Source organism: Lissotriton vulgaris, chromosome 11 (assembly GCF_964263255.1).
Source record: "Lissotriton vulgaris chromosome 11, aLisVul1.2, whole genome shotgun sequence".
In the NCBI taxonomy this organism is placed as follows: domain Eukaryota; kingdom Metazoa; phylum Chordata; class Amphibia; order Caudata; family Salamandridae; genus Lissotriton; species Lissotriton vulgaris.
Window position 1 is genome coordinate 495,740,855 of NC_141699.1, and position 18,572 is coordinate 495,759,426.

An 18,572-nucleotide genomic window follows, 5' to 3' on the forward strand; every position below is an offset into this window, starting at 1 on the left:
TGTATGTGTCCTCTTGCTGATATCATCTCTCCACATGGGATAAAAATCATTACCTACGTGGATGATATGCAGCTAGTAATTGCGCTCAACTTTCCTCAAAGCTTAACCGCTGACTTTAAAAGCTGCCTGGAGAAAGTGGTAGACTGGATGGAACACTCTTGCCTCAAATTAACTGGAGGAAAAACTGAAATCATGTTTCTGGGCAACTCTCACAGCATGAATCTCAAACAGATGTAGCCCAACTGACTGGGCCCGGCCCCTACCCCCAAGAGCAGAATCAAAAGCTTGGGGATTTGGTTAGACACTGCCCTCAAGTTTGAAGAGCAAGCAGTGAGAGTGACTAGGTCCTTCTGTGGCACCATCAGATTACTACGAAAGATCTTCCAACTTCTTCCCATGAATGAAAAAAGGATCCTCATTCACACCCTAATCTTGTCACGTTTGGACTATGGAAACTCCCTTTACCTAGGAGCACCCAAAGCAAAAATACAGAAACTTCAAGTTGCGCAGAATTGCGCTGCCAGATTCCTACTAGGGGTTCCAAAACACCAGTCAGCCAAACCAGTACTGAAGACTATACACTGGCTGCCTGTTCTGGAAAGAAATAACTTTAAAGTATTGAGTATACCCCATAAAGTCGTTATAGGGAAAGGGCCCAGCCATTAATATATCTCTCATCTCCTTCCATCACCCTGGGAGCTGTCTACGCTCAATCCACCTCAACTTTGCAGTCATTCCCAAAATCAGGAGAGCAAGAAGTGGAGGAAGATCCTTTGCCTACAATGTGGCCGGACTCTGGAACACAATGCCTTTACATCTCAGTATGAAACCCTGCCTTTTCCCTTCCGTAAACTCCTCAAGACATAGCTTTTCCAAAACATTTGCCTATAGCCCTGAACCTTCCTGACACTATAAAGTCCTCCCCTTTTTTGGCCACTAGTGCTGGGAGGCCTTCGGTAGCTACAATGATAAATAATGGTAAGAAGAAGAAGCAGACACACAGCACCACCATGTAGCAGACTGTTATTAGTGCTGGTGTTCATAATTAGCTGCCGGTGCTGAGTACCATAAACAATCAGCTCAAATTAAGCACTGCCTATCAGTTGAGGGGCATTCTTCTGGACTGTCTTCTGGACTGTCATCTGATGCACTGCTCTCCTCTGATTCTTTTCCTGATGTTGGGTCTTTGTTTTAATGATAAACCAAAAACAGGTTCCAATATTGCCACGTTATTCTACACTGGATCCCGGGTGATCACTCGAATGACTGAATGAAGCAGTAATTCTCAATGAACCAAATTTCAGAATAAATCATTTCTTTTTTATTTTTTGATTTAAATGCATGTGTCTATTTCGTATGCGATTTTTTGTATTTTATAATCAAGAAACATTTCATTAGTTCAATTCTATTAAACTGAACACAAATTCAAAACGAAACAAATGACATTAGGCAAAAACAGTAATTACACAGACAAATATCCACTCACACTCGTCAGTCATACCACACAAAACAATCAGGATATATTTACAATTATTTACAAACAATATAGTATCACAGTGGAAAAATAAAGCATTGGAAAACAGCAGGTCAACAAACTAATTATTTCTAGAATGATCAAGGATTCCTAATGCTGAGTAGAAGAGGTCTACGCGTTTCGATCACCCCTGGTTTCGGGGAAATCTCATCAGGACCAAGTGCCTGTAAATGGAGAACGAGATAGAATCAGGGTGGGGGACAAAACCAAACTCCTCACAACGCTACAGAGTGGGGAACAAATGAACTAATCGTTCTTTGTTTTAAGCATTTTTATCTGTGTCATTTTTTTAACCCTACTGTTGAATCTCCCCTCTGGAAAAACTTCTAAATCCAAATCTAACATTGCTTGTGCTAGGAAAATGCAAAAGTCCCTTGAGACCTGGTAAACATCCTGATATTTTTGCAGGAATTACCACTTTTTAAATACTGTGTTTTTACACCCTGTGCATGTTATGAACAGGTGTATCATTATTATATATCAAAGGTGTGCTTGAAAATTAGTCCATACAAACAATCAAAAAGTACATACTTTTGCAGGAGCAATATATGGCAAGCATAAATTATGTTTCTCGATATATGGGCCTGATTAGGAAGGCAGTGAGACTGTGACTGACAGCCTGTCGGTGGCAGTCGCATTGCCATCCTAAGCAATATCCCCACCCACCACATTAGGATGACAGGCGGTGTGTTGGCACATCAGTACGTCGGAGAAAATTGTATTCCTACAATGGTGGCAGTGCCTGTCAAGCACCGCCGTAGGAATTACAATGTCTCTTTCCGCCAGCCTTTTCATCGTGGGTAACCCGCCATTAAAAGGCAGGCTGAAGAGGATGCTGGAGGCCTGTAACTGACCCCCCTTCCCGCCTGCTCACCAGACATGGGACCTGGGGGGCACTTATGGTCCCCCCTACATATCCCTGCACCATGTTGCAGGCACCGCATGGTTCATGCCACATACAGCAGGGATATGTGCTGTGTAGCCTTTTTGTCTTGCGCCGTGTGCTTCAACCAGCAGCACACTCCGCAACACAAAATATAGGTATTGTGACTGCCGTGGAGGCAGTTGCATTGTAACGCCTATGTCGGGACTGCGGACAAACTGTCAGGCGGTCCTGTTTATGATACAGTTGCCATTGTAATCAGCCCCTATATCCCTCTAGTACCTTTAGACTCTCATGGGTGAGTAGCCCAGCTTAACAAGTACCGATTGATTAATTGATCAATATTGAGTGGGCCACGTATGCTCAATGTTGCAATATACAATGTGACTTGCATTACTGGTCTTCTATTCTAAGTAACATGAATGTACCAGATGTATTTTGATGGAGAATTTAACCCCTTCCATGCGGCCGCGATTCCCCTGGTGTGCTGTAAACAGCACGAACAGGGGCGGGCCGTGACGAACCCCAGCCGTCATCAGCACACGAGCACCGTAGTGCATGACGGCTGGGGTTCGTCATCAGCATGGAAGGGGTTACATATAGTCAACAAATGCTAAATATCAATACCAATCATAATCTGAATAATAAATAGACCATTGTTTGATCTACATTGTTTATCACTGATTACCTAGGAGGCATAAAAACAAGTCTTCAGTGGAAGATTCTACAGTAAATAAATACAGGATTAAAAAAAAAATTCTATTTAGAAATGCCAATACTTTAGGCCTGATTTAGATCTAGGCAGATCTGGTCCCACAGTCACTTTTTCGACAGTTTTACCGCCCGCCTACTTGGGGGTCTGTCAGCTATATTTAGATGTTAGTGAGTCAATGAGTGAAAGACCGCCCAATGCCGCTGACTTTGCCAGGAATTTTCACTGACGTCAACAACATCAAAGCAGAAGTGACTGTCTAGCCAAGATAATAACTACCAGGCTAATCACATTGCGCCTTTCTGTTGAGGAACTTGTGACAGGGATACTTCTTACTTTGAATTGGTGGAATTGAAGGAAATAATGTAGAAACATACCTTTTATTCTTTATGCTACTTCTGTTTCCATATTCAATCCCATTGACCACAGTGTAATGCATTAGTGTACATTTCACAACCTGTATTGACACTTAAAAAAATATTTTGTTGTGGTGGTTGTGACGTTGTGTTTGTGTTGCTTGTGGGTATTTATTTGAAAGTGTTTGTGTGTTGTTTGAGTGCTATCCAATATGTAGGAAAAGGGGAATGATACATTACCTACATATATTTTGGAAGCAAACAAAACATATATGTGCATTGACACATACATCAATAGTACTTACCACTCTCCACTCCACAAGGGACTCAATCCAACAGCAAACTGCCATTAGAACAATGCCAGCACAACAGTGATTTCTAAATAGGCTCAGTGCAAACTGACAACTACGGAAACATAGTACTGTTAGCTTGCAGAGCAGTCTGCAGTCTGGACTACGGGGTGCCACTAACATGATGGAAAACAGTCTGTTGATGTGGATGTAGGTTCAGCCAGCACACATCAAAATACACAGGTAGGATACTTTCAGCTTGGAGGAGTACTTGTAAATTTCACCACAGAGTGACGACGGGAGTTTCACCAAGATCTAAATCAGGCCTCTGTGTTTACATGTAAGTAATTTGCATTCGTCATTTAAAATTAAGGGCTAAAATCCACGCTCTTGTAGTTTTCTTGTGATCAATTGCAGCAGATCAAACCCCATGTTATGCCTCGTTTTACATGTGTAAATATGGAGTCAGGGGTATCTCACTCCGGATAACAGTGTTTACCACCTTATTCCGTCCGGCTTGTTATGAAAGCCATTTGGTTTTCTTTAATATGTTATTATACCTGTGTTAGTCTAGGTGATACAATAAAAGGAAATCAAGAAGGCTCCAAATATGAAACAGCAGGCAAATTAAATCATCAATGTCTTGTTTCCAGTCCTAAACCTGTATTTCATTACAACCAGCAGGCATTCTTATAGCACAAATACCTTTCTCAAACCAGTCAATCTCTGGATCACTACAGTTTGATATATTTTTCTTAGGTTTTTCCAAATTAAATAAGTACATAGATGTCCAGTCAAAGAGTACCATTGAAGAAAAAGAGAGAAAGTTGTGCACCACCATCTTATAACTATCTCATGACAAGCTGAGAATCTAAATTTAAGGATCAGGTGTAGAATGTAGATGTACTCACAGTACACCATCTTCAAACTTCAGGAGCTGTGAGTTCCAGTTCTGCCCTCGCTGTTTTAATTTTGAAACCGTGTCCCAGAGTCTGAGACAGTAACATATAGTCTTTAATACTGATTTCACAGGTTCAATATCAATGTCCTACTGTAACTGGTTTTAGTTTGTTTAGCCAAAAGGCTAAGAAGTGTTCCCAAATATGGTTGTACACATGTTGCTGTAGTATCAACTTGTATATTGCTTTCCAAAGGCATGCTAAAGTGATCATAGATTCAGACTAGTCAATGAGCTGAGGCGGGGTGCATGAATCCCACTTCCTGAGGACGCACATTTTTTCAATTGCTAGAGATAAAGACAACCATCATGTTTCATAAGCAGTGATATTGCTTAGTGTGAAACCAAAGTGGGTGATGCACGGAGTGTTGAACATTGCATGCACTCCCCCCCAGTCAAGTGCTCTGGGTTTAACCCATCATCATTCTTTAATTCAATCCGCCACCCCAGTTCAGACATGGCTATATGCAAATTAGTCTGACCCAGTGCCTCATGGGAACAGTCCAGCCGGAACTGCCAAGCCATGTCTTCCCTGGACCAGAAGAAGGCATCCTGGTACCGGTTTCTGGCTAATCAGCCGTCATCAGACAGGCTAGCTTGAATCCAGTGGCAAAGTGAGCAAGGGACCCACGTATGGGGATACCCTGCCAACTTAGGGCGAACAAAGCAAAACCAAAGGGGATGATGGACGTAGAATTGAACATTGCAAGCACTCACCCCCAGTCAACTGATCTGGGTTTAATCCATCATCATTCTTTAGCTCACTCAGCCACCCCAGTTCAGACATGGCCATATGCAAATCGGTCTCACCCTGTGCCTCATGGCAACACTCCAGCGCGAACTGCCAAGCCATGTCTTCCCTGAACTAGAAACAAGCTTCCTGGGACCAGTTTCTGGCTAATCATCCGTCATCAGCCAGGCTAGCTTGATTCCAGTGGCAAAGTGAGCAAGGGGCCCACGTCTAGGCATACCCTGCCAACTTAGCACAAACAAAGCAAAACAATGTCTAGTGCGGCCATGGTGTGCAACCTAAATAGGTCCATCGGTGGTTGCAAAGGACAAACTCAGACATGTTCCAGCACGTGCCAGACTGCTTTCCAAAAATCTTTGAGCAGAGGGCAGGACCATAAAGGTGGAGGATGCCCCATTTTGGCTGATTACAGCGGCAGGACTTTGACATCGGAGCCATTTTGGCTTGATGGAGATTGTAAGCGGACCAGTGCTGCTAGACCTGACATTCTCAGGGTGGTCTTAATTTTCCTGACCTCAATTTTGCTGGTATTAAGACTTTGTGCACCTTACCACTGCTAACCAGTGCTAAATTGCCTGTGCTCTCCCCGTCAAACATTGTAATATTGCTTCATACCCAATTGGCATATTTAATTGACTTATAAGTCCCTGTTAAAGTGGTAATATATGTGCCCAGGGACTGCAAATTAAAAGGTACTTTTGGGACTTCAGCACTGTTTGTGCTACTATCGGGAGTTCAGCACTGTTTGGGTCCCCCTATTCAGGAGCCCTTTAACCATTTCTCTGGCCTAACATTGCAGAGCCGGTGTGTGCACTTCGACTTAAATTTCGACCCGGCAAAATAAAACTTTTGCCAGGTCCAAACCTTCCTTTTTATACACATAAGTTACCCTTAGGATAGGCCCTGGACAGCCCAGAGGTAAGGGTGCAATGTATTTAAAAAGAAGGAAATGTACTTTTAATTTTTCCATGTCCTGATACTGAAAAACCTTTAAATTCATTTTTCACTACTTCAAGACCTATATCCTACACATGTAACACAGATTACCTTTTTACCTCTTATAAACATAATTTGCAAATGGGAAGATATAAGTGATTCAAGTTTGGTGTTTCTGGAATCACACTTTACAATCCAAACTTATGGTTGGTCTGAAATTAAATTGCAATTCTGAAAATCCCACTTTAAAAAAGTTGGCATGTTCTTGCTTTAGCCATTCTGTTCACATGACTGGGAGCAGTTGGTAGGCGGGTTTGGTTTATTCCTCCTCTGTCAGTATGGGAGGGATGAGCTAGGCTCAGCCTCTCTTACACCTGAATAGGCTATGTCCTGTCCACAAATTAAGGGGTTTATAGCCCAGTAAGGCAACTGGAGTCAGGGCAGGAAAAGAGGACATCTGTGAACTTCAAAGGCATGTTTCTGAAGTCAGACCCAATTCAAAGATACAACCGGGTATAAGTAGTGGACACCATCCCTTCAGTACACTTCTGGACCAGTGAATACTCTGGCAGGAAGAAGGAATGTTGTGCCACGTAAGGACTACCAATCTGCTGGACTGCACTCTTCTGGACTCCTGCTTTGCTGTTCTGAACTTCTGCCTGCTTCATTCTTGGCTAGAAGAGAGGGACTGGACCTGCATCACTTGACTTCAGATCCCAGAGTGACTCTAATGGCCATTTGACTGGCCTGATCTGAAGCATCAGGGAAATAACAGGCTTTCAATCCCTTAACCTGGACTCTGCCATCTGTGAGTCTACCCTTCTAAGTGGTGCCACCCCGGTCCTGGACCCTTGGAAATGGGGTAAAGGGGATTTCCAGTGGAAACAATGCATCTTCTCTGCTAAGCAATAGATCACAATGCCTAAACGATGCATCACAGAGCAAAACTGACGCATCGCCCATTCACAGATCTGGGTTAAATCCCAATTTTTTTTGCTTGCCCTGCCCTTCCAGTTTGTGCCCAGCCATATGAAAATCAGTCTTACCCTGCTCCCCATGGGAAAATCCAGCTGTAACTGCAAGGCCAGGTCCTCCTGGACCAGAAACAAGCATCCTGAGACTGGTTTCGGGGTATCAGGCCTCTTCAGCTAGTTTGAATCTGGTGAGATAGTTAGCACAGGACCCATGTCTGGGCATACCCTTCACAATTAGTGAGACAATAGTATAAAGAACAGATGATGTATGGAATGCTGAACAAATCAAATATCAACCCCAGTCACAGATCTAGTGTTTAATCCATCAATGTTTTGCTTGTCATGCCATTCCAGTTTGTTCCCAGCCATCTGCAAATGAGTCTTATCCTGCTCCCCATTGGAGCAGTCCAGCCCCATCTGCCTACGTAGGTCCTCCCTGGCCCAGAAACCAGTATACTGGTACCTTTATTGGGGTATAACCCCTCATCAGCCAGATTAGAATGAATTTGGTGGCATAGCGAGCACATGACCCAAGTATGGGCATTCCCTTCCCACTTAGGGCAACAAAAAAAACAAAAAGAAAAAATTATAGACGGAATGCTGAACAGATCAAAAATTCAACCTCTGTCATAGATCTGAGTTATGACTGGACTGTTCCTACAGGGAGCATGGTCAATACTGATTTGCATATGGCTGAGTCCAAAACGGGAACAGCGTGGTGAGCAAAAAAACAATGGAGGCCCAGGTATCTGTACTTGGGGTGAATGTTTGACATTTTTCAGGATTCTATCTATCAATTGCTCTTTATCCAGTTCACCACTTAGGCATGTGCAATTGAGGCAGGAAAAGGTTACATAGCACCTCCAAGTTTTTTCATAAGACAGATTTTTAGTTGGTGGTATTTCCAGAACAGGTTTTCTGGGAGGTCATATTCCTTACTTGGTGTCAGGAATACCTTCAAGTTGTTATCTTCAACAAGTTGTTGTATTACTAGGATTCCTCTAGAGACCCAATCCTCACAGAAAAATGATTGTGTGCCAATCTAAATTCCAGCATTATGCCAGATCGGTGCTCCCAGGTGGAAGAACCTTATGCTGGCATTTTCAGAGCTGGATAAAGATCTGTGATTCAGAAAAGGGGGTGGTGATGAACGGAGTGTCTGAATTAAGCAGACCACTCTTACCCAGTCCAAAGATCAGGGCTTGATCCATCACCGTTTTTTAGCTCACTGCACCATCCCAGCTCAGAACTTGGCTATATGCAAATTAGTCTGACCCTGGCCCAGTGCATCATGGGAACAGGGCAGACCAAACTACCAAGCCAATTCTTATACTGAGAAAGAAAAAAAGCTACCGGGGACCGGTTTCTGGCATTTCAGCCGTCTTCGGCCCGGCTTGCTTGAATCCTGATGGTGCAATGAGCTAGGGACTCACATCTGAGTATATCCTTCCACGCTTGTGGTGGACAAAAATGATTCAGAAAAGGGGGTGGTGATGAACGGAGTGTCTGAATTAAGCAGACCATTCTTACCCAGTCCAAAGATCAGGGCCTGATCCATCACCGTTTTTTAGCTCACTGCACCATCCCAGCTCAGAACTTGGCTATAAGCAAATTAGTCCGACCCTGGCCCAGTGCATCATGGGAACAGGGCAGACCAAGCTACCAAGCCAATTCTTATACTGAGAAGGAAACAAGCTACCGGGGACCTGTAGCATAGGGTTCAAATGAATCTGAGGTTTGGCTAAGTGGTTGCACACCATCTTTTCTGTCAGTAGGCCACCCTTGATGAAGGCCCAGTCTGGCATCGTATTCACCCTACAAGGGCTTCTTCAGGATGCTTGTTTCCGGTCTAGGGAAGACAGGGCTTGGCAGTTTGGGCTGGACTGTTCCCATGATGCACAGGGTCAGACTGATTTGCATATGTCAATGTCTGAACTGGGGTGGTGGCGTGCGTGGGTCCCTTTCTCACATTTCCACTGGATTCAAACTAACCTGGCTGATGACGGCTGGTTAGCCAGAAACCGGTCCCAGGATGCTTGTTTCCAGTCCAGGGAAGACATAGCTTGGCAGTTCGGGCTGGCCTGTTCCCATGAGGCACAGGGTCAGACTGATTTGCATATGGCCATGTCTGAACTGGGGTGGTGGAGTGAGCTAAAGAATGATGATGGATTAGTTGACTGGGGGTGAGTGTTTGGTTTGCTCCAACGCGCCGTCCATCATCCCCTTTGGTATCGCTTTAGACTGTGTCTTCGTCCTTCAGGGAATACTTCCTAAGCTGACACGGGGTCCTGCATGCTGAATCTTCGACACAAAGCAGTCTGACATCCATTGCGAGGTGTCATCCTCGAAGCAGAGATGGGATCCTTTATTTCAAACCATCAGGTAAGGGGGCTGTTTCCTGGTTCTTGGCTATATTAGTGTGGAACTAGGCTCTCTCTTAGGATGACACGCCCCACCCCGTAGAGGGACGGGCAGACCCCCATGATGAAGCATGACAATAAGGGATTCTTAGTGTGTGAGGGGTATTTTAAAAGCACATAGTGCCCTCGTCTTGTCATCCTAAGAGAGAGCCTAGTTCCACACTTATATATTAGATATTCAATAAAAAAACACAAAAAAACACAAAAATAAGTCACAATTACACATTGATAGAATCCTTTTGTTTATATAGATCAGTTAGGAGGGTGATTCTATCATTACCTCTACACTTCCTTTATTGTTGTTCTGAGGTTCTTGGCTATATACATGCATAAACATGCTACACATACAGATCTAGGCTAGGTAAATTTCGGCAGATTACTTAGGGCGTGCATTTTAGGAATATGCAAGTGCTATTGTTTTTATCTGATCTGCTTATGTTCATCTTATTAGCACTATTGTAGTAATGCATCTACTGTTTACTAGATTGGTACTAGCAATCTCTTTCGTATGCTTCTGTATCCTGATTATCTCGGCACATATGTTTCACACAAGACGGTCATTGGACCAATAAATACTTATTGAAACGTCCTAATCGCCATACTGTGCTTTTTCTGATAATAAGCAAGCACAAGTGCCTGAGCGAAATGTACTGTACTGTTTTCCACGATCCCTGAAGAATCAAGGTTCTCATGTTCGGTGGTTACCTGAGACTACCTACACCACTGTAAGATACAGGAAAGTGGTAGTAGCACTGTACAGCTAGCTGGTCTAAAGGCTGACATATCCTGTGGGGGTGCCGGAAAAGGTTGGCACACCAAACCCTCAATTTAGGTAATCTGTAATGCACAGGTCCTGGGGTTTCCTAGGAACTACACAACACTGCTTTGGGTTACCAGTCCGTCCCCAGCTGGATCAGGAGTCTCATGCTGCAAAAGAAAGGCAAACTTGTACAATTTGAAAACTGTATTCAAACAATGAAGAATAATTGGAAGCAGGACAAGCCGTCAGTCAATGCATTGGAATGATAGGTCAAGTAGATGAAATAATGAAAAATGTATTCTTTAGAAAACGTACGTTTCTTTTTCGTGATCTACCCATTAATTAGGGGAAGCTGTTTTGAGCAATGTTTCAGTGTGGACCCAGCGTCATTTTTCATTCTGTTCCTCTAGGTGATATAACTTCCTTAATTAAGTTTTGAGGGAAGAGTAGGCTAAGATATGACAAACTGATGAATGCAGCAACCACTGTTCTGCTCCGGTTACTACTGATCACTTATGATTAATGGAACCAAAGTCTTCATTGGGTTATTCAGCCAATGAAACAAACTGCATGTAAAGGAATTTACAAATGCAAATTGTTCTTGTTGAGATGCAGAGCAATTTGTATTGCCTTCTCTAAGTTTTCCTCCATGAAATATGGTATGTCCATTCATCTGCATAATTAAAATCAATTACATTTAAACGACCAAAGAACAGGTGGCCCAACTAATGATTTCTACTTGTAGCGTCTGTTCTAGTTAGAAGAAGTGTTCACTGAACAATTCATGGTGGTTTAGGCTAACACAATCTAAAGTATATGACTACAAACTGTAATAAATTGAGTCATTCAGTGGTTAAAGGAAAACAAAAAATAGTAAAGAAAAAATGCATGTTTTTACGTTACACTTGAGCATTGTTAAACATGTTGTTGACTGCTGTAAAATGAACTCAAAAATTTTACTACTTTGGGAAAAAAAAGTTGAATTAATTTCGAGGGCTTACGAGGCTGAGTTGTGATGCACGCTTGCCTTTCCACGGTATGTTCACCTGGCTCTTGTGGCAGATCAATATACATTAGGTCGGATGTTGTATTTAACTGACTTTCCGAATTATCTGCTAGGTGCACTGTTAAATAAGTTAGAATAGCCCGTGCTGAAATGTTAGCACAAAAATAAGTTTTTAACAAATAGTTCGTATATTTACCTCTGCCATTCCTTGACATTATCTCTAACTATGAATCAACATAGCCGCGATTTGAAAGCCATATTCTAAAGGACTGAAAATATTTGTAAAGATCTCCCATGCTGTATTTTTAGTCTGACCTTGATAAACAGAAACAAGAGTCAGGTTATTGAAGCAGAAGACTAAGGGCCTTTTTACGAGTTAGGCAGCCCGTGAACCACAGTACAGGTGGTCGAAACATGGTGAGCTTGGTGGTCTGACCGACTTATTGAAAGTTGGGGGGACTTCATTTCTGAAGACTGTGGCTGAACTGCCGACATTGCAAACCATCGGGTTTGAGGTTGGGGAAAAGCAGCTGCCATAGGCAGTACTGAGGAGTTCCACCGCCGTCCATATTACGTGTAGGTTTCTGATGAGCCGACCGAAGTGGTCCAGCCATCAGCTTCAAGTCTGCAGTAACACATGATTTGGGGTGCATACTTGACCCTCTCCTGTTCTTTCAGGCAAAATTCAAAATGGATCCAATTTCTCCAGGTCTCCCCTTCACAGCAGCATATTCACCCTGAAGAATAAGGCCTTGTATACAGTGATCTACAGGTGAGCACTTTTTGTATCATATACACATTGCTGTACTGCCCATATATGGGCCAGACTCCAGCAATGGCTGTGTGGTATGTTTCCATATGTATCATGCATATGTGTGCATTCGACCCATATGCAGTCGAAATGTTCACACAGACATCAATAGACATAGAAGAATTATCACAACCACAACATGATCGCCACAGCCACACCTGTGGCACTGTGGTCAACTCATCATACATCAATCTAAAGACTGCCAGCACTGTGGCCTACAGGCAACGGCGGTGGACACGGTTTACGGGCAGTCTGACCTATGGTTCTTATTTTGATATAACTTGCTTCCATATTGGTTTAGGTATCCTGGCAAGCACTGTATTGTCCTGATGATGATCTCACATGTTTAGTGGATTGAAACGTTGTCGACCTAATCACTCTGACTCATGCGATTATGCGGTACAAAAGGGGGTGGTGATGGACGGAGCATCTGAATCAATCAAACACTCACACCCAGTCAAAAGATCTGGATTTAATCCACCACCGTTCTTTAGCCCACTCTGCCACCCCAGTTCAGACATGGCTATATGCAAATCAGTGTGACCCTGTGCCTTATGGGAACAGTCCAGCCCGAATTGCCATGCCATGTATTCACTGGACCGGAAACAAGCTTCCGAGGACCGGTTTCTGGCATTCCAGCCGTCTTTAGCCCGGCTTGCTTGAATCCAGTGGCAAAGTGAGCAAGGGACTCATGTCTGAGCATACCCTGCCACACTTATGGCGGCCAAAAGCGGTACAAAAGGGGTGGTGATGGACGGAGCATCTGAATCAATCAAACACTCACACCCAGTCAAAAGATCTGGGTTTAATCCACCAGCGTTCTTTAGCCCACTCTGCCACGCCAGTTCAGACATGGCTATATGCAAATCAGTCTGACCCTGTGCCTTATGGGAACAGTCCAGCCCGAATTGCCAAGCCATGTCTTCCCTGGACCGAAACAAGCTTCCGAGGACCGGTTTCTGGCATTCCAGCCGTCTTCAGCCCGGCTTGCTTGAATCCAGTGGCAAAGTGAGCAAGGGACTCACGTCTGAGCATACCCTGCCACACTTATGGTGGCCAAAAGCGGTACAAACGGGGGTGGTGATGGACGGAGCATCTGAATCAATCAAACACTCACACCCTGTCAAAAGATCTGGGTTTAATCCACCACCGTTCTTTAGCCCACTCTGCCACCCCAGTTCAGACATGGCTATATGCAAATCAGTCTGACCCTGTGCCTTATGGGAACAGTCCAGCCCGAATTGTCAAGCCATGTCTTCCCCGGACCAAAAACAAGCTTCCGAGGACCGGTTTCTGGCATTCCAGCCGTCTTTAGCCCGGCTTGCTTGAATCCAGTGGCAAAGTGAGCAAGGGACTCATGTCTGAGCATACCCTGCCACACTTATGGCGGCCAAAAGCGGTACAAAAGGGGTGGTGATGGACGGAGCATCTGAATCAATCAAACATTCACACCCAGTCAAAAGATCTGGATTTAATCCACCACCGTTCTTTAGCCCACTCTGCCACCCCAGTTCAGACATGGCTATATGCAAATCAGTGTGACCCTGTGCCTTATGGGAACAGTCCAGCCCGAATTGCCATGCCATGTATTCACTGGACCGGAAACAAGCTTCCGAGGACCGGTGTCTGGCATTCCAGCCGTCTTTAGCCCGGCTTGCTTGAATCCAGTGGCAAAGTGAGCAAGGGACTCACGTCTGAGCATACCCTGCCACACTTATGGCGGCCAAAAGCGGTACAAAAGGGGGTGGTGATGGACGGAGCATCTGAATCAATCAAACACTCACACCCAGTCAAAAGATCTGGGTTTAATCCACCAGCGTTCTTTAGCCCACTCTGCCACACCAGTTCAGACATGGCTATATGCAAATCAGTCTGACCCTGTGCCTTATGGGAACAGTCCAGCCCGAATTGCAAAGCCATGTCTTCCCTCGACCGGAAACAAGCTTCCGAGGACCGGTTTCTGGCATTCCAGCCGTCTTCAGCCCGGCTTGCTTGAATCCAGTGGCAAAGTGAGAAAGGGACTCACGTCTGAGCATACCCTGCCACACTTATGGCGGCCAAAAGCGGTACAAACGGGGGTGGTGATGGACGGAGCATCTGAATCAATCAAACACTCACACCCTGTCAAAAGATCTGGGTTTAATCCACCACCGTTCTTTAGCCCACTCTGCCACCCCAGTTCAGACATGGCTATATGCAAATCAGTCTGACCCTGTGCCTTATGGGAACAGTCCAGCCCGAATTGCCAAGCCATGTCTTCCCTGGACCGGAAACAAGCCTCCGAGGACCGGTTTCTAGCATTCCAGCCGTCTTCAGCCCGGCTTGCTTGAATCCAATGGCAAAGTGAGCAAGGGACTCACGTCTGAGCATACCCTGCCACACTTATGGCGGCCAAAAGTGGTATAAAAGGAGGTGGTGGTGGACGGAGCATCTGAATCAATCAAACACTCACACCCAGTCAAAAGATCTGGGTTTAATCCACCACCGTTCTTTAGCCCACTCTGCCACCCCAGTTCAGACATGGCTATATGCAAATCAGTCTGACACTGCGCCTTATGGGAGCAGTCCAGCCCGAATTGCCAAGACATGTCTTCCCTGGACCGGAAACAAGCTTCCGAGGACCGGTTTCAGGCATTCCAGCTGTTTTCAGCCCGGCTTGCTTGAATCCAGTGGAAAAGTGAGGAAGGGACTCACGTCTGAGCATACCCTGCCACACTTATGGCGGCCAAAAGTGGTACAAAAGGGGGTGGTGATAGACGGAGCATCTGAATTAATCAAACACTCACACCTGATAGAGCGCGCAGGTCACCAGAAACTTTATTTCACCAGATTACACGCACTTGGCCCATGACGTGTTTATGACTGTATTTTTGTGAATCGGGCGAGTTTACACATTACTATCAGTAATTCGAGTGTTTTTCCTTTCTACTATTTCCAGTGTACCCAACTTACCACCGTGTAACAGGTATCTATGTTCCCGACGAATCAGGAGCTAGCAGTGGGTAGGAGATAAGACTGCTACAAATACCTCATACATTTGCATAACAATTTACGATTGTAATAACCACAGACACCTGAAGGGTTTTCAAGACTTTATATAGTAAAAGTTTAGAGTTCGTATGCCATGAGAATAAAGTTTATACAGATTAGAATATAAAGAACTAGGATCAGGACTAAAATGTAACTATGAATGAGACTGAGCACCATTGAGTGCTAACAATCTATAGGAATAGGGTAACAGGGATCAAGCTATTCTGTCTTCAGGCTTATACTAAGGTAGGTAAAATTGGAAAACCATACTATCTAGTGGAGTGCTAGAATTACTACATGTGATGTAAAACAGACTTTATTCTAACTACTAATTTAAACATAGATTCCGAACACAAGTAAAATTAGATCATACTAATTAAGTAAACAGTTTCAATAATGTCCTAAAGGTAAGGGGAAAAATGGAACATAACTAATAAACAGTAGCATGTAAATCTTTGGAAAAGACAGGGAAAATAACGTAGGCAAGAATGCTTTATTAAAAGGAGGAGAGGAAAAGAGAATAGATAGACGGACACCCACAATTATATTTACCTAGGACGGGAATGAGGACTAACCCTGGCCACGGGTCAGTTTGGGAAAAAGTGAGGACAAGGACCCTCAAGGACTTAGGATGCCAGTAGGTGAGCAGGTACAGCTCATGGACAGTCAGGACAGGATACCCCTCAGGATTTGGATCAGGACTGGGCTCATCAAAGGGCACGACCAACACCTGCAGCTTTGGATGCAACGCCTGCGCTACTCCCTCTCTGCACGGAATCTGCCAATAACCCCGATTGGGTTCTCGAATCTCCCAGCAAAGTGCTTCGCCAGCACTTAAGACTATTCCACCCCTTGGAGTTTGTGGATATTACGGACAGAGTGCTCTGCAGCTCTCTATATCAATCACCTATAGAGTTCGTAGGGTCGGTGACAGGTCTGCTACTCGGACAAGTCGGACAATTTCTCTAGCTAAAACAAGACTAGTTATACTGTTTTGGGTTAGTGGACCACCCACAAATGTTGCAAATGACAGGATCCCCAACTTTGGATTGGACAAGTGAGGTGGTTAGATCATTGTCACCACCTAGAATTCGGTGTTCACATAATTAATATTCAATTTTCGTACACACCCCTTACATTCCAGTTCCCATGGCATACGTGAAAAAGAGAACAATAAGGCACACAAACATTATCACATAAATTGATACATTTCAGGTACAAGTCGAAGTCTTCTCCTAGGGCAGAGGGTAGGTTCCCAGGAGCATCCCAGTTTCGGCAGCCAGCTGGCTGAGTTCCACTGTTGCAAGACTTCATTTCTCTTGTCACGTGATGAGTCCCTTTCAGACTTCTAAGATGGAGAGGCTCCCCACTCTCAGGCCCACAGATACGCGGTACATGAAAAATAAGCGAAAACAAATTAGAAACACAGAAAAAATGAATACACTGTATACCATGATTACCTACACTGCACCCCTTACTTTATAATATCTATAGCGTTAGAGGTTAAGCAGAAATAGACAGCTGAGCAAAAGCGGCAGTAGCAAGCAGAGAGCATGTTAAAAACAAAGTGGCCATTTTAGCAGTAATGCGCATGTGCGAAAAAATCCCTCCAGAACTACGAGTGCGTCACATCACATGGGTATGACCGACGCATGCGCAGACTGAAATCCCGCATAGCAGCGACCATGTCAGTTGCAAGCTTCGTTAGGATTAATAGACACATAGGCAAGCATCTCTGGGACACCCGCGTGTTGTGTGAAAGTGCATTATTAATGACAAACCAGGTTGATTACTGACATTATAGGTTATGCGAGGTTCTTGAATGTGAGCAAGTCGCTTTACGTGCGAATCCTTGCTCCATCAATCCCCTCTTTGATGATATTTACTATCATCACTAATAATGGAAACAGATGCCAACTTCTTTCAAATCTCACTCATTTCGATCTCCACAAACTTGTTGTTAAGCCTCTTCTCTGCATCCTTATTAGGATGGGAATTCTTGGCCTTTTTGTAAATCTGGTTTCTCAACTCTTCTAATTCAAGTTCATCAATATTCCTCTTCACTCCTCTCTTATTCACAGTATACTTCTTCCTGCATTTTTGACACTTGCAGCAAATTATTATGATCAGCACAATCAAACTTATTCCAGCCATTGGCATCAGTATTTTTCCCACGAGACTTCTACCTATGTTAGAAAACAAACTACCTACAGAGGAGAGACCATCAGTTAGTCTCTTCCAGGCACTATCAACCTCCAGTGGTTTGAGTTCTTTTTCCAGATTAGTAATGTTTCTCACATATTTCTTAATTTCAACACTCTTATCAGGAATGTAAGTGCAACAATGTTGCGCTTTTAACATCCTGCAGACTCCGCCCTCTTTTGCCAATAAGGTATCAAGAGCAAGTCGATTTTGTAAAACCATTGATCTGATCGCAACCATTTCAGTATTGACCAGCAAGAATCCAGGAGCAGTGTCAGTTGATAACCGATCCACTACTGTAGACAATTTGCAAATTCGGTGAGTATTCAGAACCACTCCCACTCCAGGTATCAGTGCACTAAATATATCACCTATAATTTCTCCTACACTTTCTCGTCTACTACGTACTAAACCATTAGTATTTTCATTGCTTTCAGCGGCGGTGTTCACATGGTATATTTTCGGGGAGACAATGCCAAAATAGCAGCTTCCATACCAGTGATCCGGCAATTTGAAATAAGCCTTGTTTCCACATATATAATAAATTCTGGGAAACACAGGTTCTGACCCATTTTTGAAACCCCAACCTCCAATTACCTTGTAATTGTGTTTGCATTCACTGGAACCGATGAATACATTGTTATAATAACTAGTCTTTTCTCTATGAAGACAGAGTTTTCCTTTCCGTTCGAAGTCCAGCAACAGTGCAGGATTAGCTTCACCATTTGAGGTGCTTTCCATGTTTTCAGCCCACTTAGGGGTTTTCTGTCTTTTATCATTTGCCTTTCTTTGAAATCTCTCCCTTCTCTTTTCTGCCATTTTCAAAAACATTTTTTCTTGTTCATGTAATGAACAGGTCAAATTGTCTCTGTGTGCTTCATTTAAATCAATGTCACCTATAGTCAGAAAATATTCTCACATACAACGAGTCACATCACTTCTAATATGA

General features: G+C 43.9%; 1 protein-coding gene across 1 annotated transcript in view; it reads left to right on the top strand.

The window, feature by feature from the left end:
- The window catches only part of ZMAT4 (zinc finger matrin-type 4), a 2,083,246-nt gene extending 2,070,895 nt beyond the window's left edge, over positions 1-12,351 (top strand). The window contains exon 7 of the mRNA XM_086943563.1: positions 12,259-12,351. Within this exon, the coding sequence (XP_086799689.1) occupies positions 12,259-12,328 (70 nt within the window). The 3' untranslated portion in view covers positions 12,329-12,351. The remainder of the gene's footprint in view (positions 1-12,258) is intronic.
- Positions 12,352-18,572: the final 6,221 nt, after the last annotated feature.